General features: G+C 36.7%; 1 protein-coding gene across 2 annotated transcripts; it reads left to right on the top strand.

Annotated features, from left to right (window-relative positions):
- The first annotated feature begins 2,311 nt into the window (after positions 1–2,311).
- LOC149818337 (enhancer of mRNA-decapping protein 4-like) lies at positions 2,312–26,151 on the top strand. Of its 2 annotated transcripts, none has more exons than XM_089985929.1 (12): positions 2,312–3,422; positions 5,253–5,302; positions 5,397–5,553; positions 5,770–5,988; positions 8,113–8,241; positions 10,240–11,862; positions 12,029–12,388; positions 12,461–12,580; positions 17,871–18,041; positions 23,437–23,583; positions 23,739–23,864; positions 25,547–26,151. In XM_089985929.1, the coding sequence occupies exons 1-12, from the start codon at positions 2,559–2,561 to the stop codon at positions 25,850–25,852; spliced, it is 4,272 nt and encodes a 1,423-aa protein (XP_089842055.1). In that variant the 5' UTR covers positions 2,312–2,558; the 3' UTR covers positions 25,853–26,151. The 2 variants fall into 2 exon arrangements, with proteins under 2 accessions (XP_089842055.1, XP_089842054.1); XM_089985928.1 differs by having other exon boundaries at positions 23,721–23,864.
- Positions 26,152–27,726: the final 1,575 nt, after the last annotated feature.

Raw genomic sequence — 27,726 nt, 5'->3', positions numbered from 1 at the left:
GCAACCAACTTGACTAAGCTTTATCTTGAAGCATAGCGTGTTCACAATCTTTCAAAAATTAAAGGCAATATTTTTATTCATTTATTTTTTTTTATGGTGAGAAACCCTCTTCGAGAACCAGGTCGTTTGGGCATGTTTGGAAGCAAGAAAATGGTAGAGAAAAAATGCAAGTAAAAAAGAAATTAACACTTTTCCAAACAATTCTAAACGAAAGAAAATTTTTGAAAGGAAAGTTTCTCTAAAAAGTGTGATTTTTGATAGAAAAAATTCTTTCACTTGGGGGAGTGGCAGAATTTTTCTTTTGAAAATTTCTTTTTAATAGGACATTCGTTCATCTATAATATATCTCATCCAGGCTGCCAAAAAAAGAGCTTTCTATATCTTCATCTTCATCCCACCCACCACCATTTTGAGTTCCCTCTCAATCTCTCATAAATTTTTTATACTTTTCATTTTGTTTTTTATTCTGCACAACAAACAAGTGAAAAAAATTCAATTAGAAAAATTATAATATCAAAACTTCTCATAAAAAAATTTGCTTTTCTTGTGACAAATTTTCTTGCTTCCAAATATTATTTGCACTTGATAAGCCCTTCTCCTCACAATGTAAACCCCAACCCCAAGTGGGGTTATCGACACCCAAACTCTCACGGAGCCCCCTAGTTAAAGACACTTGTATACCCATTGGGAGTCGAACCTGGGACAAAAGGGTCAGCACTTAAAAGGCAATATTTTATTAAGTCTTCTTTTACACAAAAATCTATGCATATAGAACTTGAGCTATCAACAGGTCTGGTTTGTATCCGGGTGCCTTGCCCCACCCGAACCCAAATTCTTTGGTACAGGCATGGAAAGTGATAACCTGAATAATATTTGGGTCAACCCAAACTTGACCTGAGTAATATACGAGCCGGGTTTGAGTCATGATTTCTGTCGGGTACCACCCAACCCCACCTGAGTGTTATGTATATATATATATATATTTAATATAAATAAAAATTTTAAATTATGTAGATTCAGGTGAATTCTATTTTTGTGACCCTACAAAACCCGGACCCAAATCCAAACCCATTGGCTTACCAATTTCCAAATGAAGCTTTTATGGAGCCAACAAGTTGACTCACTAGAAAGAAAAAATTTCAAACCTATCAAACATGAATAGGAAGAAAGCCAACAACACCATGAGCACGTTACCCAATGAAATAATTAAAAAAACAAAACAAAACAAAACAAATATTTTATGACTGTTTAAGAAATAACAACCATAAATTGTATGGCATTGGATCCATAAAAGTGCCACAACATCTAAAGCCAACCATCTCTTACCTAGATAACTCACATGCTCACATGGTTCAGCATTATCTTAGTCAAACAAGGCTTTCTTATCCATGATCATACAACCATGGCTCTTTGGTTGCACCATCAAACCCATTGCCCAAAACTAAGTTTAAAAAATAGCTACCCTATAGAATCTACATATCATGTCTGCAATGCAAAAGAATTTGTTTCTTTTAATAATATGATTTTTATCACTGACTATTATTACAATTAAAATGTTACCAACAGTGACAAGGGCTCTAAATGGCTTTGTAAAGGACATTTGTTCTTATGCTTTTTTATAAGTTAAGATATGTTTCTATATTATATCACACATCATAATACATATGCTGTTTTATAAGTTTGGATATGTTTCTATATTATATCTCACATCATAATACATAGTAACAACAGCAACTTGGTCCTAATAAATTTCACAAGACCTCCCTCTATCTCTCTTGACAATTTCACCCCACTCCCTTCTTCATCAGTGTTAGGGTGTCAATGAGTTGGGTTTGACCCGGATCAGACCCGTACCAAACCCTATAAGGTCGGGTTTGGTGATAAATAAGAGGGTTTGATTAGAATTCGGGTCAGACCTGAAAGGTCAGATTAATATATGGAGCCAGGTATGGTTTGTGAAATTTCATACCAGACCCATAGCCGACCCAAGTTTCAACAAAGATCGACTATTTTTAATTGTAAAAAGATAAAAAACTTCATTTTACCTGGTATGCTTCGGGTTTGGTTCATGTAATCCTTTAGGATCCGGGTATGTTTCTCTTATAGTAGATCCTATTGAACCCGAGTATGAACCCGATACCAACATCTGAAATCAGGTCTGGGTCTGATTCTACCTGGGTCCGAACCAAACCCGATCCGTTGACAGCCCTAATCACTGTATTTAATAGTGTATTATTTCACCCTCACTCCCATTCTTTTTTATTTTTTATTTTTGTATTTTTTTAAATATTCATTTTCTAAAGGGAATTTTGGAGAGAAGTGGTCTCCATGAGGTCTTCCACTTTAGACTAGAGACCATTAGACCTCCAACTTTCTGCTTATAGATTCATCCATTTGCATGGTGGGATTCATAGGTTTTTTCTAAAGGCCCATTTTCTCCTTCCCCTTCTCCTATCGATCTCAGGCTGTAATCTGCCTCCTCCTCCTCTCTTTCTGACGTTGGTCATTCGGGGTTTTCTGGGACAGTGGTGTCCCTGATTCAGCTTTTTAGGGCATCTATGGCTTCTCCTGGGAACCCAAATCAAGGTGGTGGCTTCGATATGCAGAAGCTCTTCAAGCCCAACAATCCCCCAAACCCTAACCCTAATCCTAATCCTCCACCTGGGTATGGGATGGCACCCTCTGCCCCCCAATTCCCACCCTCCTACTCGTCGCCCCAACTCCCCAACATCCCAAATTTGCAGGGAGGGCCCTTCTCCTACCCACCCCAGACCTCACCATACCACCACTACATGCATTACCCGCCAGACCCACTTCAGAATGCCCACCCTCCATTGCGACCACCGTTCAGCAACGCTCCTCTCCCTCCCCACTCCGTTTTCTCCACACAACATCCCCAACCAACCGCTCCCCACCTCCTCTCCTCGGCCGCTCTGGCCCCGAATCCGGGCGCCAGGCTCATGGCTCTCCTCAGTACCCAATCCTCCAGTGGCGATCCTCCCGCGACTTCGCCTGCAAATCTCGAGCTGCCGCATCCTGTGATCACCTCTTCCTCTGAAGCGTTCCCTCAATTGCCTGCGAACATGCCTGTTCTGCGGATGATGCCTACAACGCCCCCCATTAGTTTGGCCGGTCCATCACCAGTTGTGCCCCCTGGTCGATTGCCTAGTAGTAAACTGCCAAGGGGTCGCCATATCGGCGGAGACTATGCTGTCTATGATGTCGATGATAGGCGTCCTGGTGAGGTACAGCCTCAATTGGAGGTCAATCCGATCACCAAGTATGTCTCGGATCCAGGACTTGTTATTGGACGGCAGATAGCGGTCAATGGGACATATATATGCTATGGATTGAAGTTGGGCGCGATTAGGGTGCTCAACATAAACACTGCATTGCGGCATTTGCTTCGTGGGCATTCACAGGTTCATTTTGATTGCTTTTTTTGACTGATTTGATGGATTTTTCTTTTTATTTCTTTTGGATTCCGTAAGTTGGTGCTTGCTGCTTGAAAGGATTATGAATTGGATTCACTAATCAATGCTTGTTACTGGTATCACAAAATGATGATTTGTTATTGGTCGATGTCTTGCTCGACATATTGATAATTTTCAAGGAAATGGTCTTGTGCTTTATTTTGTGCAATATTGTGTTTGAGAGTAGGGATTTTCTGCATTTTTCATGAGACAAAATTAGTTGTGATTTAGGTCTCCGGTGTTATCATGAAGGCCACTTCAACTGGTTTAACTGGTTAGTCAGTTATAGAGAATCATCGAGTCAGTAATCTGCTCTTTCAATCCAAATGAATATTCTTGATTCCCTGAAATAATAAATTTCAAAAGAAAAGTTGGTCACAAGCCTTTGCTTTTTGAAGTCTACTTTATTAAGAGCTTATATTATTAACCCATTGGAACTTTCGCTTTTTTTGTTAAAATTAGACAGATCCCAATCTCTTTCACATGAGGATGCACATAAGTGTTTACCTTGATATTTGGGATTTGTCTAGTTTCCAGTTTCTGTGTTTTTTTATTGTTAGTGGTGACATTTTCTCTTTGGATTTGATCTAGTTCCAGATTCTGTGTCTTGTTGTGTTAGGGGTAAAACACTCTTTTGGGTTTAACACATGTTACATATGTGCATAAAACTAATCAAGAAACCAATTTACTAGGATTTAGTAGCTTGGGACACAGGGACATGTTTTTACTACATCTTTTGAAGAGAAGCCAGACTTCTATGAAGCAGAAAACTTCCAAGAAAAGTGGAGACAAATTTAGACCAATCCCAACCCAAGCTCCATCTGGCTGGTAAAAGTGCTTTGGTACCTAAATCCCCTGGATGAGTATGCCAGATAGAGCTCCAAATTTTTATTTGTAGGGCATAGTCGCCTCTTCAATCCATAAGTTTGATAAAAGCCTAGTGGTTAATTTAGAAACACTATGTTATCGTGATAAATGACATGAAGTCTCTACCTCTGATTCCACTAAAGCCCTCTACTATTAAGACCCCATCAACCATTTGAATTCCCAAATTTGTTTGAACAAACTCCCTAGCACTATCTGCAATAAATCAGAATTGTGAAATGAACTACTTTATCTTCTATTGGATGAGTAGCTGTACTATTATTTCTGGCAGTGGACCTCCTCATTTTTGGTTTCTTGAAACACTCCCATGTGCTTCCCTATTTCTGATGAAACTCACAGTGTAGGTCCTGAGATTTCTCCAACATTTTCTGCTTCATAAGTACATGTTCCAGCTGCAAATAAAACCCAGCTATTTTAAGAATATTTTCACACAACCTGCATTTCTTGATTTCTTGCTTCAATCCAGGCATCAATCCACATTTCCAGGACCATCTACTAAGAAACTTGTCTCATGTGTCAAATCCAGCACTATGTAGCTAAGGGAAGTGTGTGTGAGACAAGTTTGTTCTACATATTTGTCTCGTGTCTTGTTTCTTTAATAAAACTCAAACTTCCATATGGGGAAAAAATTCAAATATTTGGTTGAGCAATTTATCATTATGAAGAAGCTGTTTATAAGAAATTTGAATGTGAAGCGAGACACATTACATCATACTGCATATCCCAGTCTTCCAGTAATCCTTATGGTAGGATCAAACTTATAAGATGATAACAGTGCATATCATATACTTTTGAGGGTACGTAACCATGTTACCTATGGTTTAACATCCTGAGAAGCTAGCATTTTATCTTTCATCTTATATTGTACACTAACACTATCCACTTTATTTTTAGAGAGTCACTGATATGGCTTTCTTTGCTGAGGATGTTCATCTCTTGGCCAGGTGCGTCATCTTTCATGATGTATTCTTTGTTCTTTTTGTTAATATTAATACTAGTGCTTGTGTTAGTATTACTAACAATTGTTGTTGTGTATAGTGCGAGTGTGGATGGTAGGGTTTTCATCTGGAAGATTACTGAAGGCCGTGACGAGGAGGACAAGCCACAGATAACAGCAAAAATAATCTTAGCCATTCAGATAGTTGGAGACAGGGAATTGTTTCATCCTCGTGTGTGTTGGCACACACATAAACAAGTAATGCTTCCAAGTTTTACCTCTTACATAAGTTGAACATATTGCTGGTAGATTGGACTTCCCTTTTTTGGGAATTTTCTCATCATTCTAAACGTGAACTTTGTAGATATAAGGGATTAATCTCGATGCCTGAAATCAGATTAACTAATCAGTTGTAGTGTTGCAGGCTCAGTTCTTGGTAATGTCTGACCATTTTCTAGATGATGTTCGGAACAGGAAGTTTTGATGGTTGGGATTGCGAACTATGTGCTTAGAATTGATACAATAAAAGTAGCAAAAGGAGAGGCATTTTCAGAAGAGGAGCCAATCAAGTGCCCTCTTGACAAGCCAATTGATGGAATCTACTGTGTTGGCAAACATGATGGTGATGTCACTGATTTGTCAATATGCCAATGGATGACTTCTCGTTTGGCCTCAGCATCCACAGACGGCACGGTCAGTACATGATTCACCTTGCTGTATAAAACTATAATTAGTAGTGTTTATGTTGTAATGCTTGGCTCTTTTGAGATTAACAGTGAAATAGACAGACTCAGCGGGTTCTGTGTTTGTTTCTTTGTTAACGTTTTGTTTCATATGTGGTTGAGAAGCATTATGTCAAATTCATCTCTGTATTTCTTGAAATATGTTACACCAATTACGTCACTAAATCTGTGTCTGTATTATGAATATCTTGTATAACTGGTTTCATTGGAAGGTTCTGGGTTTTATATGCTGGGCAAGATGTTGATTATCAAATTTTTTGCCCCAATTATCAGGATGCTTTCATTTTGCCTACGTAATGATACTTTTCTGTTGAAGGTATACAATACTGATTTATATGTATATGTGTTTCAAAGTGGACATCAACAGCTTGAAACTTGAATCAGTTTGGGAAGCTCCCTGTGGATCCACGTAGAAGAAGATTTTGCTGATAAAAAATGTTTGTCTTTTCAATATCTCACTTATGACAGATGGAAACCTTTTTTAGCATCTAAATGTCGTGGCACCAGGAATTGTTATTTGTCTGGGATTGGCTTCTCTCTCTCTCTAGTACAGCCTACATGCATACACATTATATATATATATATATATATATATATATATATATATATATATATATTGTCTCTTTTTGGTATTGGTCTGGGTTGTACTTTTTGTAGGTTTTGACTTCTTTTACCCATATAAAAGAATTTTAAAGGCAGGACACTTCTGGGAGAGGAATTAAAGAACATTGTGCGAGCTGCTGAGGAAGGAATATGTTTCCTGCCAAATTTTATTTCTCTAGACCTCTAAACAAAAGATAAGGAAAAATTAAAAACTAGATTTTTCTAGCGTTAGATTCTTGATGAATTTGGTTTATTTGTTGGAAGCATTCCTATGGTGCTCTCTTCCTCCATGAACTAAGACAAGACTCTTACTAAGCACTTATAGTTTCCATCTCTATTCATTGTATTCAATTATTGAGGACCCATAGCAGGAAAGAAAGGATCTGTTGAGATTTTGTAGTAATGATCAAAGCACCATCTATGATGCATATAGATATGTGTCTTCCATCTTAAGGCATTGGGAGATCTTTAATCATGTTTTACTGCATGAAATACTTATGGCTTACTTTATGCGTGGATTCAGAGTAACCCCTGAAATGTAACATGATGAGATGGTGAATCTGGTGCTGTTTTTTTTTCCATGATAAAATCTTTTCCCTGGATCTGAACTTAGCACCTTTGCTGTCCTTTTTGGGTTGAAAAACTGTTTTTTCATTATTTAATTTATAGCCAATCAATGTGATCCGTGATTCATAACATGGTACCTGGCAAATCCCCTATTTTCTGTATTAACTATTGTCTATTGTTATCTCCTTGATGTTCCACTAGAACTCGAAGTAACATAACCACTAATACTGATGACCTTATAAATTTTGGTTGCTTTTGTCCATTAAGTGCTTTAGTAGGAGAAGAGAAAGCACCCAACTGTCTTTGTTCTTTAATGGAGAGGAGCTATGTCACCTGGGTACGGGTGCGGGTGCAGGTACGGAGGGTACAACACGGCAATTCCAAAAAATGTGGGTATGGGGACACGGCTATATATATTAAATATCAGATAAATACAAAATAAACTGAATATAATCTAAATATATATGCTATATCTAAAATATATATTATATACCGAAAATATAAAGTTATAAACTGAAAATATAATTATAAACTATAAATTAAATACAAACTTGTGTGTACGGAGGGTAAAATGGCGTGTCCGGGTGTACGCGTGTACTGAGGGCAAAATGGAGTGTCCGGATACCATATGAGAGGAGCAATGCAATTATTAACGTCCATCTCTCTTTTTGTTTGATAGTAAAGAAACATGCATTCTTCTTATATATTTTGATGTTAGTATAAGTTTGCCTCTGTATGCCACACTCCTTTAATCAATCTATTGTTATATATGAACCTTGAAATCATGGCCATTTAGTTTTTTGTTTAGTTTTGTTTATTACTAGGTACTGGTGTGATCTGTTCAATTGTGAACCTAAAGTAATGTCTTTACTGGTTTGCTTTTGAAAATTTCTTCTATGAACAGGTGAAGATATGGGGAGAAAGAAAATCAGCACCTCTTGTTACGCTGAGGCCTCATGATGGCCAACCAGTGAATTCAGTGACATTTTTAGTAGCACCACAACGGCCTGATCACATTGTTCTTCTCACAGCAGTATGAATTCTATTTTAGTTATAAGTTCTTTTTATGTATGCCAGCATTCCATGCCATAAAAATGCTTGTATCACCATTCTATTATGCAAATATCACAATTTAATTTTCTTATATTGCAAAGGGAAATTTCAAAATGGCACACAATGTTTTGGCACCACTCAGACCTCACTTTGGAAAATTTTGAAAAGACATCGAAGTTTTGTTTATGTTGATAAAAAAAACTTTTAAAATTAACTGCACTTACTACTAACCCATCCTCGATTAGTACAAAAGTTGCCTTCTCACTCTCTAAAAGACAAATTATGCCCTTTCTTTGAACTTGGACTTGGGATGCTTATGAAATAGGTGGGACTCTATTTGAAATCCCATCTCTCCAATTTTTGCCTCTGATCATCTCTGATTCAGCTCTATAATTTATTAATCTTTAGATTGATTAATTGAACTTGAAGGGGTGCTAAGATTTGGATAAGGGAGAAAATATGTTTAATGAAATTGCAAGGACAAATTTAAGATTTTTTTTTATATATCTAAAGTTGATGGAAGCTTTCCATGGTTTTCTTTTTTCTAACCATAACAAGGATTCAGTTCAATTTTGATTTTTTTTAAAAGATAGGTGCATTTTTAAATTATGCTGAAAATTTAGATGCCAATTTTGAAAATTATGCTAATTATGAAAGTTCAAAGTGGAGACTTGGAGTTCAAGTGCAATTACACAGTGTGATTGTAGTTTATATCCAAGTCATAGGGTCATAAAACTCAAAATCTATCTTTGATTCTGAAGAAAGACTCAACCAGACCATCAAGTTGATGTTCACACCTCTGTGACAAAGATCGCGAGATTTAAAAAAATCTCGCCGATATATCACGAGAAATTGCCTGAGTTTAAAATGGCAATTTCTCACGAGATTTTCAAACTGTGACAAATATCGCGATATTTATATTTTTAAAAGATATTTATCGTGAAAACCCCCGAGTTTTTTATTTTTAAATATATTTTATTTGTACTTTCTTATAAAAACATTTTTTAATAATTTTAATTTATTTTTTATTCCCGAGATTTTGCCGAAAAAATGTGAGATTTATGAAAAATTTCAAAATCTCCCATGTTTTTTGCCTGCCGAGATTTTGCCATTTTTAACATTTGTCACTATGGTTCACACTGATGATGAACTGGTGAGCCCTTGTTGATTGCAATCAGTCGCTTAAGCCTTGAAGTTCATCTTGTCATCTAGTTCTAATGGAGCGGATTTTCAAGTTCTTGGGTCATGAGTTGATTTGAACTATACTTTATGGTTTGATAATGTGCATTCCAGTAGTTGTTTTTTCATTTGAGAATATACATTCTTACCAATTGAGCTGCTTCCTTAAACCCATCTATTGTTTGGAGAATGCCATATATGCTTCTCTGGTTTACGTCTTGGTTCCAACCAATGTCATCAATATTGCTGATATTTTGGAAATATCACAATAATATCGGCAATTTTATGTCAGCTGATATTATTGGCAATATATCAGCATATTTTCAAAATATTGCCAACACTCAAAATATCGTGATAGGGGAAAACTTATTTTTTCTTATATTTTCTATTTTTTGTTTCTTTTATATTTTAAAACCTTTTAAAACTTGTTTTTATGTTTTTGCGAGAAAAATAATGGAAGATTTTTTATTATTATTTATATTTTTTTTTCAAATTTTTTGAACTCCCAAGATTTTTCTGAGAAAAAACAACTTTCGAAAATCTCCCCGAGAAAATGCCTTAAACGATTCCAACCAATGTATGCCCCTTCCCTAACTTCCTCCAAAGGACTTGGATGGAAAGGGTTCATTGAGGATTAACATTAACTATGTTAACCCTTGGTTCCCTGCTTAAGGCCATTGTAGTGATCTTGTTGTTTAAGGATTTAGCTTAAAGCTTAGGTGCAAATGCTATTTTTTCCCTTTGATCTGTGTTTTATCTTTTTGGGTCTGGCTCTTACTTTTTCATGTTTCTTTTCCAGGGTCCTCTTAGTCGTGAGTTGAAAGTCTGGGCATCAGCAAGCCCAGAAGGGTGGCTTTTACATAGTGAGGTTGAATCCTGGCAATGCATGCAAACGTTGGAATTGAAGAGTTCATCTGAACCACGAGTTGAAAATGCATTTTTCAACCAAGTTGTGGTGTTGCCTCGTGCAGGGCTTATATTACTGGCAAATGCAAAAAAGAATGCTATATATGCTGTCCATGTAGAATATGGACCACATCCAGCTGCTACTCGCATGGATTATATAGCAGAGTTCACAGTTACTATGCCTATTTTGAGTCTTACTGGAACTAGTGAAAGTCTATCAGAAGGGGAGTGCATTGTACAAATTTACTGTGTTCAGACACAGGCGATTCAACAGTATGCTCTTGATCTGTCATTGTGTTTACCACCACCTGTGGAGCTTGTAGCTTCAGATTTGAGTGCCTCCCGTGCTCTTGAGGTTTCAAATTCAGATGGATTTACTGTAACTGATTCACCACAGATAAATTCAGTGAATGATATAGTAGTAGGAAATTCAAGGCCTAAATCACCATTACGTCAGGACAGTTCTGAGGGTGCATCTGCAAGTGTACAATCTGGATTTTCTGGTCCTCTCGAGGTACCTGAATTAGTTATTCCTAGGGTAGAGTCAAAGCCAAATGTTCTGTTATCTGCTACCTCTGATGGGGATACTGTTTGTATGCAATCTCCACCTCTGCCTCTGAGTCCAAGATTGTCAGGAAGGCTGTCTGGTCATAGAAGCCCACCAAAAAGCTTAGAACAAAGACCACCTCCTGAAGGCATTGGGGACCAACTGGTTAATAACTACTTGGTTGACGGGAAGGTAGAGACTGTTCATGTCAACGTGCCTGATATTACTTCCTTGAATGATAACTGTGGAAATGAAACACTGAAACAAAACAATATACCTGTAATGCCAAATGCTCCTATCACTTTTGATCTGGGCAATAGCCCCACACACTTGATAACACCATCAGAAATATTATCTATGGCTGTCTCTTCCGAGAATACTCAGGCTGCACTAGATTCAAAGATAGGAGATACAATGGTTCAGGAAGTTGGTATTAACAATGAGGTCGAGAGTGTGGAGGTGGAAGTCAAGGTTGTTGGTGAGAGTGGAGAGAGTCAACTGGAAGAAACTGAATCCAAGAGAGAGACACGCATTCTTGTTGAAGACAAGAGAGAAAAAGCATTTTATTCCCAAGCTTCTGAAATCAGCCGTGATATAACCAGAGAATGTTGCCCCTTACCTAATGAAATATTTGGGTTTGATGATACTCGCCAAGTTGAAGATGCTGGTACATCAAATGAGAGGGAGCAGCCATCCAGTGTATGTGAGGAAGAAGGCCAGGAGTGCACTAAGGATGCTCCTGGAAAGGTTACTGAGTCAGCTGTGGAGATCTCAGTTACACAATCAACTTCAGCAGTGGTAAAAGAAAAGAAGCAGAAAGTAAAACTTTCTCAAGCATCCGCCTCATCTTCGATTACTAGCCCATTCAACTCTACAGACTCTTCGAATGGGGACCCTGGTAGCAGCTCAAGCACTCCTGCAGACGCTGCTTGTGCCCAGATTCTCGCTATGCAGGATTCACTAAACCAGGTGCATTTCAATTCCCAAGCTTGCCAAGTTTAGGAGTCTTTTGCTGTTAAACTTTTGGTTTTTTAAGTCCTCTTATAACGTTGGCAAAATCTTCAGGCCTTTAATTTGTTCCATGCAAAAGAAAAATCATGCATGTTCTTACTGTGAAGTTCTGATGTACTTGCAGCTCATCACAATGCAAAAGGAAATGCAGAAACAGATGGCGATGATGGTTACAGTGCCTATTTCTAAAGAAGGAAGACGTATTGAAGCAGCTTTAGGTCGTAACCTGGAAAAAATTATTAAAGCCAATATTGATGCCGTGTGGGTTCGTCTTCTTGAGGAGAACGAAAAACATGAGAAGGTTGAACGTGACCGTGTTCAGCAGATAACAAGCTTGGTCTCAAGTATTATGAATAAGGACCTGCCAGGCATGATGGATAGGACATTGAAAAAGGACATTGCTGCTATTGGCCCAGCAGTGTCCAAAAACATTATATCTGTTCTCGAAAAAGCGATTCCTGCTGCAGTTGCAGATTCTTTTCAGGTTTGTATATGGTGCACATGATATGAATGTAACAAGCTGTCTCTGAGAATATTGATGATGCTTCCATTGCAGAAAGGGGTTAGTGACAAGGCAGTAAACCAGTTGGAAAAGTCTGTCAGTTCAAAACTTGAAACAGCGGTATCAAGGCAACTCCAGACACAGTTTCAAACTTCTGTCAAGCAAGCTCTCCAGGTAATTTCTGCATTTGCTAATTCTTATTGTGAGTATCTGTATATTTCATCAGCATAAAAGTGTTCTCCTTTTGACAACTGACCATCTATATGTTTCCTAGTAGTCAATTCCCATTCGCCTATAATGTCGCAGTTTTATATCCCAGTGAACTTACAAGAAGATTTAGCTCCTTTATATATTTACTAGAAAACAGCCAGCCCTTCCGGGTGGGCCACATTGGCGAAGTAAATTAGGCTTTACCAAGGAAGCTTCCATCATATTATAAGCTTTTAAAGGTGGAGAGCAAGTAATTGAATATACAGAATCATCATTGACCAGCCAAATTTAAAAATATTCGACCTGATTTAGACAAGACCATATCCAGGACTTGGTCCATATGGAAAGTACTAATTAAACTTCACCTGCCATTTAGTTTGTCTTGCTCATTCCCATATAGTGACCTTACCTGCCACACATCAATAAAAAATTTCACTGATTAAAAAAATGGGGCTTGAATTGGCAAGGTAAGAATCAGACAATGACATAGGCTGAACGACTACAAGAGCCACCTTGTGACTAGGAATATGCTGATGAAGTGAGTAATGGCATCCACATACAACCAACAAATAAAGAACTTAATGATATATTAAACATACCGAAGGTTTTTTTTTTGAGAGAGTTTATGCATAAAAATCTTTTACAAAAAAAGGTGGAATATGGCATCACCTTGATCATGTGAGTGGGTCATTTAGGTTGATTTAATAACTATATTTAGACTCGATCCTGGACCTTTTATTTTGTTGAAAAAGTAGTTGGATGTTGCTGGTACCAGCAGCAGCATATGAAGCCATTAGCATGTCGTATGAGTAATGCACTTGAAGCAGACACGTCTGTATATGGATATAAAGCTTTCTACATTACAAATAGAGACTACAATCATAGTTACAACTCTCAAATCTTGTTATCTAAAAGTGAAATCTCATGATAAATTATACAATTTTTTGGAATATCAAGAAATCTCAATTCTTTAGCAAGATTGAACAAAATTGTATATCGCAATACATATAAAGGGAAAAAAGGAGCATTAAAGTCATAGTATATTTCCAAAACATACCTGCTACATTGGTGGCAAATTTATTGGATTTTTATTTTCCCTGAATTTATCACAATAAATTTAAAAAATAAATGATATTTGTGGCACAACTATGGGTGGATCTAGCATCTTAATATGAGTATAAGCATAGACTATATAAATGTTGGTTCTCCAATTCTTAGTAAAACACTGTAGCAACAAAAAAGGCAAATATAGCAAATTATGGAATCATGATCATGTAACATGATGTATGATAAAATACACAAAAGAGTGGTTTCAAATTCTTCAAAGGCATAGAAACACAATTGTTGAATTCTTGACCATTTTTTGACAATAAATACATACTAAGCATTTTTCCCCTTGGTACTAAGAACAATACTAAAAGGAAAACAAAATAGAACAAGAAGGAAAAAAAATTCTCTTGAGCGTCAATTCTGCAATTGCATTGCTACCCACATCCAAGAAGTGCATTTAAAGGATGCAAAATTCCACAAGCGCTTCAATTCTTCTCTAAATTATACCCTTAAAAGCAAAGAACAAGGATTAACTATAAACAATTTTTCAAAAGAAAAAAGAAAAAACATGAATTCCCTCACAATTCTAACCTGTCACAGGGATTCGGCTAGTAGGGTGCCGCACCCGCGTCGACACGGGTGCGGTCAACCCGACCCTGGGTGCGGTCAAAACACCCATGGTCATTTTTTTAAAAAAAAATTTGCCAAATTTTTTTTTGCCCTATATGTCACAGGGATTCTCCAACTAGGTGCCGCACCCGCACCCAATGCGGTCAACCTGACCCTGGGTGCAGTCAACGAACCCAGGGTCATTTATGTCCAACTTTTGGACTATATATCTATATATAATTTTTTATATTTTTGCCGCACCCGCACCAGCACCCGCACCCATGTGACATAGGTTCTAACTAATCTTGCATGCTTCCCTCTACGAAGAACCACAAACAAGTAGAACAAATAAAGGAAAAAACATGACGTTATCTAATTTATAAAGGAACTATGTCACAGGGATTCGACCAACCAGGTGCCGCACCCGCATCAACGCGACGCGATGCGGGCGCAACACCCAGTGCAGTCAACCCGACCCTGGGTGGGGTCAATGCACCCAGGCTATGTCACATGGGTGCGAGTGCGGGGATTCGACACTTCCAAAAAACTCGGGTGCGGGGGTGCGACAGAGGCAAAAATGTATATATATATATAAGGGGGGTCCGGGGGTTCCCCCCGGCGCGGGTCCCGCTACGCGGTCAACGGGCGGGGGTCCGGGGGGGCCACCCCTGGCGGGGGGTTATAGGGGGGCAACCCTCGACTCCCTCTGCTCTCCTCGTCTCCTCTCCGACTCCCTCTGCTCGCCTCTTCTTCTCTCCATCTTCCCTCTTAGAATGTCGGGGAGGGGTTCGACGTAGTCGTAGCTGCAGCGTTCTGTCGTTGTTGGTTCCCTTGCCGCTATGTGGGCTTTCGGATGTTCGGTATGCGTTGGCTCGGGGGGGGGGGGCGAAACAACTCTCCTTCCTGCACTAATATATATTTTTAATGTCAGAATCGACGGATGACGCTTCACAGTTGCGCGGCCTTCGGGCCAGTGTTGCGAAGTTTACGAAGGATGCTACTTGGTTGATCCTGCCATTAGTCATATGCTTGTCTCAAAGATTAAGCCATGCATGTGTAAGTATGAACTAATTCAGACTCTGAAACTGCGAATGGCTCAGTTAAATCAGATATTGTGATAATTGTTTTTTATTTCATTAGTGTTAATGTTGTTAACTGATAAAACTTAAATATATATATATATATATCTATATATATATATATATATCTATATCTATATATATATATATATATATATATATATATATATATATATATATATATATATATATTGCCGCACCCAAGGTTTTTGAAAGTGCCGCATCCGCACCCATGTGACATAGTAAAGGAACCATTGTGATATCACCATCATTCAAGCAGCTCTAGGAATTCATGAATAACAATCAATTGAAGAAAGGAAACTCTAATTTTTTTTCGGAACAAAAACAGAAAAATCCAGAAAGAGAAAAAACGGAAAACTTCCCATATTAAAATAAAAATAAATATCTACCATTCAAGACATTAGGAAAACTTCCCAGATTATACAAAGAAATATCTACCTTTCAAGACATTCTCCTTAAAAAAAGACATGTCTTTTTACAGGAATTTGCTTGTACAAATGAACCTATTTCTTGGAGAGAGAGAGAGGCGTTACTTGCAATGGCCTTGTAGCTTTATCTAATTTGTTAAAATATACAATAATTCCATGTAACTAACACATGTTCTCAATAAAAAAGAGAACAAATTAAATTCAACATTATATAGTTATGAGCTATGTAACATGAACTCTTCTAACAGGGCAACGCACCCGCACGACACCTGGACACAACTTCCTTAGTCAGGTGAAGTCCACCACAATGAGGTCTATTTCTGTCTAAAAGTAGATTCAGTTAATCCAATGGTTGCCAGTTGAGGAAGCAGGAGCGAGAAGCGAGGCACTTTCAAAATTTTAGAAAGCGGGAAGCGTGGGACCACTTAGGAGCGAGTCGGGAATCACCTCAGAAGCGACCTAGGAAGCGAGGGGGAAGCGAAAAAAATAAAAATAAAAGATACAAAAAAAATTAAAAAAAAATTGGGGAAGCGTGATGGGAAGGGAAGCACGCTTCCCATTTAAAAGTGGCGCTTCCCTGCACGCTTCGGGGAAGCGCGACGTTTCGTGCTTCCGAAGCGCACTTCCCCTTTTACCTAGGCGCTTTCGGTAACTCTGGTTAATCCTAACCAAGTCCAGTTTTATCTACATTATATAAATAAATACATAAATGCACACACATACACGTAGTGTTAACTTAAAACTGTTAATATATATATATATATATATATATATATATATATATATATATATATATATATATATATATATACACACCCTTCCTGCACCCTTGCACCCAAGTTTTTTTAAAGTGCTGCATCGCCACATTCGCACCCGTATCCGCTCCTGCATCCACACCCGCACCTATGTGACATAGGTTATGAGGCAAGGATGCCATTTAAAAAAACAAATAATAGAATTTTTTTCATTATGAATGGTACCGACCCCATCCCCATGCAAAAAAAATGCTTTCCCATATTATTGTCATCAAACGGGGGGAGATGGAAAGGTTTTGCCAATTTGGATACTGTGATTTATATATATATATATATATATATATATATATATATATAGAGAGAGAGAGAGAGAGAGAGAGAGAGAGAGAGAGAGAGAGAGAGAGAGAGAGAGAGAGAGAGATGCACACGAGTCGGTTCGAGCCGAGCTTGAACAGCCTATGTCCGGGCTTGGCTCGAGTTGAACACATTTATAATTTTTTTTTAAATTTGTGTAAAAACTTAATTTTTAAAAAAACATATGTGGTGGGATTTGAACCCAGGCCCCTTTCCAAAGAGATTACAGACACACCCACTACGTCAACACCTCTTTTTATGTTCAAGTATAGAAAAATAATATACATATATAAACTCTAATTTCTTTATATAACTATGTGAACCGAGCCTAATCGGTTTTATCGAGCATAACCAAGCTGGACTACCTGTTCAGGCTTGGTTTGTTTACGTGTACCGAGCCTGAACCTTTGTTCAAGCTTGGCTCATTTATTTTTCGAACGAGCTCGAGCCAAGCTTAAACGGGTCGAGCCTGAGCCTCGCCTAGCTTAAACGGGTCGAGCCTGAGCCCAAGATAGCTCGGCTCGTTGTGCATCCTTAGATGAGGGCAGGTTCTCATTGTTTCCTATTTTATTTTGACTATGAAGAGCAAATAAAGAGAGGGAGAGACATTTTGAAGAGATAAGGAGAAGCTCATCCGCTTAAACCGTTACAATTGATAACTCATTAATTGTTGGTAAAATTACCATGTGCCATGTAAGTATCATTCTTTTCTTTTGAAAAAGCTATATGTAAATTCCCATACAAAATTTTAATTACGTTCTCAGGACGTGTGATAAGAATGTCAATTAGGAAAAACTTATAAAGCGTTTAATTTTTTATGCCTCTTACCCTTCTGCTTTTATAATATTTAGGATATATATGAGCAAATCAGAAAAGAAGAATCCTTTTGCTTCTGCATTTGATCAAAAATATATGGTTCATTATTTCGTGTTCTTGATAAATGATCCTTATGATGCAGGATTCAGTAAGATCAACCATGGAGAGTTCATTGATTCCAGCATTTGAGCTTTCCTGCAAAGCAATGTTTGAGCAAATTGATTCCACATTTCAGAAAGGGATGACAGAACATGTTGCTGCTATTCAGCAGCAGTTTGAGTCCACACAATCCACCCTTGCACTTACTCTGAAGGTATGTAATTATTGCATCATATTGATGGCATCCAGCACTTTTTGCTAGTTACTTTCATGATTAATATCCTGTTAATAGTGGTACTTTAAACTTGACTACCTAATAGTTTGATAAAATAAGTGCTTCACCTTTTGGTAGGTTGGTGAATCAATCCTACCTTCTTTTGATAAATTGGTGCTAAGTTCATACTTTTGCAAGTGATGCTGTCCTTTTCTGATTTATTTTAAAAATTTTCTCTAAATAAAGCCTTTTCTGTAAGAAAAGATTCTAGCAATTTGTGCCTAAGTAGTTGACATGTATGTTAGAAAGTGACTTGGAATACATTGGGTTCAATAATGAACCCATACTTATGCACGTGGAGTGCAAATATACCCATTAAAGGGAAACAACATAAGCACATAATGTGCTAACACATAAAACCCATAAAAAGGGAAAAATATGACATAAAGTCATAAGTTGCATATCATTGAAGAATAATGGAGAAGGGGTAAAAACCCCATTACAATGGAGCATAAGCTCCCTCAAGGATTAAGAAATACAAAGGGGAGAGCCCCTATTTATAACAACAAAAAGGAGCCTTGGAGGGGCTCCACTCATAGACGTTGGAGCCCCTCCAACGGTCACAAATGTGACCGTTGGAAGGGGCCCAACGTCTATTTGAGTGGCCCCCCAAGGTACCTTTTGGTACTTGAGAAAAAAGAAATAAAAAATAAAAGAAAAAGAAAAATAAAAATAAAATAAATTACAATCACATTCATAAAGTGAATGTGCGTAAAACAGAGGAAAAGACTAAAATACCCCTACGGCTAAACAAAAGGAAAATATATATTTTATATATATATAAATAGGAGGATACATATACATATATACCATATATGTATATGTATCATCTTTTATATATATAAAATATATCTAATTACAACAATGGATGGATACATTTTAACACCCCCCCTCAAGCTTTGCAGGGAAACGAAAAGATTGAAAAAAGGGCAAAACTCCACGAGGCTTCGGCAAGGATGCAATGAAACTTGAAATAGTCTTCCTCCAATTGTCTTCAAATGATGAACCCATTTCCCGAACCATCCAGGGTACTTCCCTTTGTCCTATCTCCAAGATCCTGAGAAAAGAAAACAACAAAGAACAAGTAAACAATATCTTTGCACTTACTAAAAAAGGAACATTCCTAACAAGGTGCAAAATTTATGCATAATATGATAGTTACTTTAGTATGAAACGAAAAATTTAGAAAACCAAAGTTTCTAAATCATACATTATGTTAAAACAAAATGAGCGGAAGCAAATTATGCAAAAATGGCAAGAATGCATAATGCATTCATAAGATCCACCATTGGACAAATATAACCCCATAATGGGGAATAACAAAATGATCCACTAAGGGATACCACAAGAAGCCTACGAAGAGGCATAACATACATATGCTTTATTGAATGAGAGCCCAAAAAAGGCCATAAAGAGCATATGCATATACGAATCATAATATGAATTGATACTCAAAGAACGCATATGCATATACGAATCATAATATGAATTGATACTCAAAGAACTAAAACATGCTTCAAACATGTAGTGAAGTTCTAAAAAAGAGAAACGAAGTCTCCAAGCATACTTTAGGCAAAATAAACCCAAGAGTTCACAAGGTTTTTAAAAACATTTATGAAAGTCACACTTATAAAAAAAAAACATTTTACATATAAGGGTGGCAAAAACCATAAGCACTTAATATATAGATTAAATGCTAAGAAATCAATCAAAAAGATGATTTACTTGAAAAACACAAGTCATAAATGAAATTTTGCCAATTTCAACAATAGTTTATCCATTACAAACATCTTCCTCATTAGTCCTCCAAAACCCATAAATCAAGTGTATAAGCTACTAGATCAAGAATATAAAGCCATTAAAGGCCAAGGACACACACAAAGGTGTGTAAAAGAACCTCTTGTCTACATATAATAATACTTGAAATAAGTGCATCTACGACAAGAACAAGAGAATACATGCCAACATGGACTAAAATGTATCTCTTGTCTACGTAAAAAATACACTTAAAACCAAGTATGTTCAGCTACTAGAACAAGAGTAATAAGCCAACCATGGGCTAAAACATAATACATCTCTTGTCTACATATGATAGCACTTGAAATGAATGAAATAAGCCAACCATGGGCATACATCTTAAGTGACTAGAACAAGGACACAAACGCCAACATAGGCTAAAAATCACACCATGGTGTGAATCAACGTGCCTTGTCTACATATAAAAACACTCAAGACAAGTGTGTTCAGCTGCTAGACCAAGAGAGCAAAAGCCAACAAAGGGCTAAAAACACACGAAGGTGTAATAAAATTCTTGTCTACATATGATGACACTTAGATAATGGGCATAAAAAGAAAGGACTTTTGAGGCAATAAAGCTTGTAATGACAACATATAAATAAAACCTCGAATGAAACAATACTCCTTTTAAAATGAATTCTCATAACAATAACATGCATGTAAAAGATATCTTCAACAAGATACTATAATCGATAAAATAAAATTCTTGAGAACAAATGTGTGAACATACACACACCAAGAACACTTAGAATACTTATGCAAAATCACAAGAACACATGTGCACAACGAACACAACATACGGAATCACAAATGTGCAAATGCACTCATAAGATTCATAAACAAATAAAAGGTTGGGCTATAATCCCAAAACATCTTGATTTTAAATGTACCTTAAAACATTTAAGGTTTCAAATACCATATGTCCATCACATTTACTTAGAAGCATCCATAATATCAATGGCACAAGAACAAACTAGTGACACACTCATATATCAAATCATTCTAGAGTCCCAAGGTGCCCATAACTCACCTCAACCACCATCTATAATATGGTAAGTGGACAATCTAAAAAGACATAACAACGAGTGTCACACTCATAATTAGAGATCATATACCAAATCATTCTAGAGTCCCAAGGTGCCCATAACTCACCTCAACCACCATCTATAATATGGCAATTTGGACAATCTAAAATGATATAACACGAGGTGCCCATAACTCACCTCAACAAACATCTCTAATAAAACAATAATAAGGCCAAAACAATGATGCATTAAATAACATGTGATGGACAAACATAAATGCCACAAAAGGGCAATAAACACAAGGAATCATTTTCCAAATAAAAATTTTTTACAAAGAGGACCGATTAACAAATTGAATCAAAGGTCCAATATAATCCATCAAAATAATTTTGCATAACCACGAATTATGCTTAATCTTCAAAAGAAGTCTTGTACACCAAAAAAGGCTTACTATGCAACATAACATGAAATATTAAGCAACATCATGTGTATGAACCGATTTGGAACAAACAAGCCTTAACTATGAAAGACATAAGGTGCAATTAAACGTTGAAGTTGGTGAAGTTCAAAAATAACAAACTTAGGCCAATATAGGCATTCATAAAGATGGTGAATTTCGAAAAACTTATGAAATCTACTATTTCAACTTAAAAATGATAAACAATCATGAAATCTTCATAAAAGAGTATATACTCACAAGAAGATTATAAGGACCGAAAGGCTCCTTAAGGAGAGTTTGAACAAACAAACATATACAACTCCCAAAGAAGGAGAGAACTCCATTAAAGTGGAAGAAATCCCAACAAAATAGATTCATTAACAAAACCTTATGATAAATAAGATTGTACTATGGCTTAAATAAAAAGTAAACATTTATTGAGGAAAAATTTAACACTCTTAAGTTTTATCGAAAAACATGACTTAATAGATTATTACCTACTCCTAATGAAATAAGTACACAATAAACATTAGTGAAGACCATAACTTTTGTAATGAAATATGCGGAAAAGCAAAAGAGTGCATTAAGCACTTACAACATTCACTAATGAACAAACAAAAGGGCAAACACCAAAACCCACAAGAGACAATCACAACATAAAAATATAAATGTCTCTTATTGAAAAGAGAGAGAACTCTCTAAATGTTGAAAACATCCTTAAGAGTGTAAAGATGGAAAGAAAATCACCATATTCCATAAGATCATTTTAAAACTTAATTCAACCGGTATTAAAAAAAAAAACTTTCTTAATTAAATGTTGCTCATATAAAACGGACACATAATATGGAATTTTTCATATATGCCAAACATTTTTCAAAAAACCATATTTCACAAGCATTTTAATCTTAACATACCTTTCTTTAAAGACTAAACATTCATATAAAGGTATTTTCATAAACAAGGTTAGGTTTAAAATGTAAATTCAAAGTTCCAACGGTCATAAATTTTTACCGACCCATTAAAGCAAGTTTTGAGCAATCATATATCTAATTTTTCGCCAAGCAAGTTATCATTTAAAGTTTTTCAAAGAAAAACATACGAAAACGATTCAATGGAGTAGCAAGAAACTCAAAAAAGACATAATGACAAAAATCACACATAAAGAAAAGAACATATTTCATTCTTCATACAATACTCAAAGAAATAGAATGCATACCGAATAACTATAAGAAAGACAATAGAGAGAAATGAATACTTCACCATTTTTCTTTAACAAATTCTTGAATACAACGCTTCTCGATGCACCAAAGAGCAACTCGATCTCAACCTTGCTTTGATACCATGTTAGAAAGTGACTTGGAATACATTGGGTTCAATAATGAACCCATACTTATGCACGTGGAGTGCAAATATACCCATTAAAGGGAAACAACATAAGCACATAATGTGCTAACACATAAAACCCATAAAAAGGGAAAAATATGACATAAAGTCATAAGTTGCATATCATTGAAGAATAATGGAGAAGGGGTAAAAACCCCATTACAATGGAGCATAAGCTCCCTCAAGGATTAAGAAATACAAAGGGGAGAGCCCCTATTTATAACAACAAAAAGGAGCCTTGGAGGGGCTCCACTCATAGACGTTGGAGCCCCTCCAACGGTCACAAATGTGACCGTTGGAAGGGGCCCAACGTCTATTTGAGTGGGCCCCCCAAGGTACCTTTTGGTACTTGAGAAAAAAGAAATAAAAAATAAAAGAAAAAGAAAAATAAAAATAAAATAAATTACAATCACATTCATAAAGTGAATGTGCGTAAAACAGAGGAAAAGACTAAAATACCCCTACGGCTAAACAAAAGGAAAATATATATTTTATATATATATAAATAGGAGGATACATATACATATATACCATATATGTATATGTATCATCTTTTATATATATAAAATATATCTAATTACAACAATGGATGGATACATTTTAACAATGTAATGGTGGTTTTAGTTTCTGAAATGGACCGGACTTCAGAGATGATCTTTTGTCAATCTCTTTTTTAAATTTTGCTATGCAGGACGGAATCAACTCCCTTTCATCTGCTGTTCAAACTTTAAACAATGAAGTAGCTGACGGCCAGCGCAAGATCCTAGCTTTTGCATGTTCGAGGGCTAACCCTGTAATGGACCCGATGAGTAATGTACAGCTCAGCAACGGCCCTCAGGTTGGTTCCCAATAAATCTGCTGTTTTTCATATTTTTGTTTCTGATTTGACTTTGCTGAATTTTAGTAGAATTCAATAATTCCTGTGCGTATTGGGTCTCTTAGTATCTTTTGATGAGGTTTATTCACTTAGAGCAGGCCATTCCTATTCAACAGGTGGAGGCACCTCTCGATCCTACCAAAGAACTGACCAGGCTTATCTCTGAACACAAATTTGAAGAGGCATTTACTGCAGCTCTGCAGAGGACTGATCTCTCTCTTGTTTCTTGGTTATGCTCTCAGGTATGAATTTTTCTGGTGCAAGATCCCTCAGTAAAATCTATTTATTTATTTGTGCTTGCTTATCATGTCATATATATGTATGTATATATGTATATAAAGTGTCTTTGGTGGTCAAAACTATAGGTGCGAGGTAAGTTATGAATAATTTGATCTGCTTACTCCTTCACAAAGACGCACACAGGCATGCGTTTGCACAGGTTCTTGAACCCTATTGCCCTTTACTGCCCTCTTTGTAAGTTAGCTAGTTAGCTACTAAAAGCATGAACAGCATGGAAGATCTGTATGTTCTTGTGTTTGTGTTTGCATCTCACATGCAAATTCTTTTCTTATTTCTTTATATTTATGGGCATCATGAATATCCGCTGCATGGACATGAACACGTTCACAAAGTTCTTTGACTCCAACCACTATTGAAATATCATGATGGTGCCTTGTATTAGTTGGCATCGTCAGGGACATTTTTGCAAATATAACTATTCTTGAAAATATGGTGCTATATATTGATATGGTTTACAGTCTTTATGATTTTGAAGGCCCCCACATATGGAAGTCACCATCTTTGTGCTTTGAGCTTTAATTAAGGGTGCAAGTCCTGGTTAATTTATCATCCAAAAGTGGGGTAAATAACCTTGATGTCTATTATTAGTTTGGTAATGGCATGATGCACCATTAGATTTTGTGTTTGGCTTTAACAGCTGTCAGTTTCATTGATAACCGACGGAGCAGGTCTTCTTTGTTGCTTTTGGTCTGCTTCACATTACACATGAATTCATTGGCACTTTCTGTTAATATTGTTTTTGAGCAGCAATGTAGTCTATATTGGGTGCATCCGTGACCTTTGATAAACTAATGTCCTCATCTAACACCTATTAAAGTGCTTGCCAGGGTATTTGTGTGCAAGTTAGATTTACTTTACAGTGAATCTTGAAATAATCAGGTGATTTAACGTGTCTTGAATGTAAATTTTGCAGCACACTTTTTCCTTTTTGGAAATCTAGGAATCTGTGATTGAGCTAGTGGAATAAAGAAAAAGTTTTCAGTATCTCTATTGTGATTCTCTGTTACATTCTTTGCAGAAAAATATGTCAAATGTCAATAATATTCTAGGCTTTTCCTTTTGAAAACATGGTTATAACTCTCTTTTGAGAGGACAGATGTGTGAGTATCTGGGTAAGTTATTTGCATGAAAAGTCACAGGGGTTGAAGTTTTACTTTGTAGGGTCTGCTTTAGCTTTGGTTATTTTTTGTGATTATAATACCAATCTTTAATGATGGATTGGGAGAGCATGTTCTTTTAATGTAAAATAAATTGAAGCCCATCCTTGAGGACAAGCATTTTTCACTAGTTTTAGTGCTAGTGGATGTGACGGGGCACCAGGACAATCACAAGCTATGCCTATTCTGTTTCTACTTCATGTACATTAAAAGATGTATGTATTGCAAAAGCAATTTTGTTGTTTCTCTAGTTTATATGCACTATATAAATCACTTAAACCATAAGCAAATAATTGTGATTCAATGTACATTTTGTTAATGGTAGGTTGCATTGCATGTTATACTGAGGGTGCTTTGATCCTATAATTAGGCTTTTGTTAGCGAGAATCTCACTGTTGAAGAGGTTCATTTTGCGTTGTCTACTTGTGAGTTGATGCAGTCAGTGTTTCCTTGGTTACTTTTTACAGGTGGATCTGCAGGGTCTTTTGTCGACTGTACCATTGCCTTTAAGCCAAGGAGTCCTGTTATCTCTTGTCCAGCAGCTTGCTTGTGATCTTGGAAATGAGACTTCTCGTAAACTTTCATGGGTAACAGAAGTTGCAATGGCCCTTAATCCATCCGACCCGATGATCATAATGCATGCTCGGCCCATTCTTGAACAAGTATACCAGATGTTGGTGAGGCAAAGGACAGTGTCTACAGCTCCTGCTGAAGCCAACAGCATTCGTATGGTTATGCATGTGATTTCGTCCATACTGAAAACCTGTAAGTGATGATTCGGATGATTATCTTGGTGATCTTGTTGATGATGGGCTCCACAAACCAAAAAGTGAACAGGTGGATAATCATGTATAGAAAATTTTCCTGGAACTCGTGAAAAGTTTTAGTCTGTACATTTTGGGAGGTAGGTTATGTAATTGGTTTTGTTTTTGCTGGTTTTGTCCTAGTGTCTATTTGGACACGAGATTAAACAGATTCTTTCTTTCGCTTTGATTTTTGCCGTATTGTCAGTTAGGTCGCAAACATTCTGTATTTCAGATGATTATGATTATTTATTTGCTTCGTTAGGATAGATTGCCTGTTTTCCGTCGTGTTTGCAGGTGTTTCAAGGGTTTGAAGTTTTCAACTGGACTTGAGACTGCTCGTTTAAACCATGTGTTGTGTTGGTGTTTCATGAATTCAGGCAACTTGGTCATGAGCCAATAATGTTAATTTTTAGCTAACAAGTTTGCTATTTTGAGGTCAAAATATTTGGTGGGCTTTACAGGAAAACGGAGTTGGCATGTTTGTTTCACCCGCATACTAAAATGGAGGGTTTCATACGTAAACCCTCATTTTCATGTGTAAATTGGGTGAAAATAAATGACCCTAAGAGATTTCTGCTTGGGGAGCTTTCCATTGTTTGGATTGGTTCAGCTGGGGACTTGAATTGAATTCATATAATTACTGAAAAATGCATCTATCCAATGGTTCGGATGGAAAATCAAGCTTTTGCCATAAGTGGCCTTTGAATTCGACCATTTTCCAATTTGAATATGGTTTCTTTGATTTTTTGCAATGTTCTTTATTCTACTATTCCAAATCATTATTGACCTGATTTGGCATGGTCAATTCCAAAAAATGGGCTATGGGAATGAACTCATCACTAAGATGGGATAATGCTTTTTTTGGATACTTGTCAAGTAAAGGAGTTTTAATTATGCTTCTAAGCACAATATGACAATTCATGTTCACCACCTTTTTCTGTAAAGAATGACTAATTAAGGCTCTGTTTAGGAGCTGGTGTTGGGAAGGAGATGAGAGGAGTGATGAGAGGAGAAAATTGGGAGATGAGGCTGGAGTTGTCAACATCCTTGCGAGGATCTAGTTGAAGATGACCATCTCCACTCACAACATTCTCTTCTTCCAAACAAAACGGAGTTCCCAAGCACCTGTGTGGTATGGTGGTTTATATAAAATCCTCATTAAATGCCATTTTCCCTCTCATCTCCGTCTCCTAAACAGTCTAAGATATTTTTGTCACCCACCAAGTTCCACCATGCGACATCCCAACTTTTCTGGATAAGAGATTATATCACAAATGCCCCAAGGATTCGAAGAGGGAGAGTCCTTTGTCATTTCACACCTAAGGTCACAAATCTCTTGGTTGGATTTTTTGTTGGTTTCAACAAATTAAAAAAATCTCTTTTTCTTTAGAAGATCTTGAAAACGATCAGCATATATTGACTTTTAAGACAAAAAAATTATATATAAACTAAAAGAATATACAAAAAAATGCAAAAAAAAATAAATTATCGTGATATTTTAAATATAAGCTACATTTTGAAAATATAATTTATTGGTTTTTATTAGTGTCTGAAATACTGCAATAAGAATTGCACATACATACACGGGCCCTCCCCCGTACACAATCTTTTTTTTTTAAAGGCAAGCTGGGGTTAGACAGAACCCTACCAGTTATACAACGATGCCATTGGGATTTGAACTTGCAACGTCCCAACACAAGGTGCTCCTACCAGACAAGCGAAGCCGCTGCTGGTATACACACAATCTTTGGCAGTCCGATAACCCAATGAGCTACCATTAAAGGGCGTTTGATTGCACCGACAGAACTGTGTAAAAACAGGCCTGTCTGAACACTGCTGGC

Source organism: Nuphar pumila, chromosome 13 (assembly GCF_984573655.1).
Source record: "Nuphar pumila chromosome 13, dmNupPumi1.hap1.1, whole genome shotgun sequence".
NCBI classification, from domain to species: Eukaryota; Viridiplantae; Streptophyta; class Magnoliopsida; order Nymphaeales; family Nymphaeaceae; genus Nuphar; species Nuphar pumila.
The sequence above is the reverse complement of the archived record's forward strand: the minus strand, read 5'-3'. Positions and strand labels throughout refer to the sequence as shown.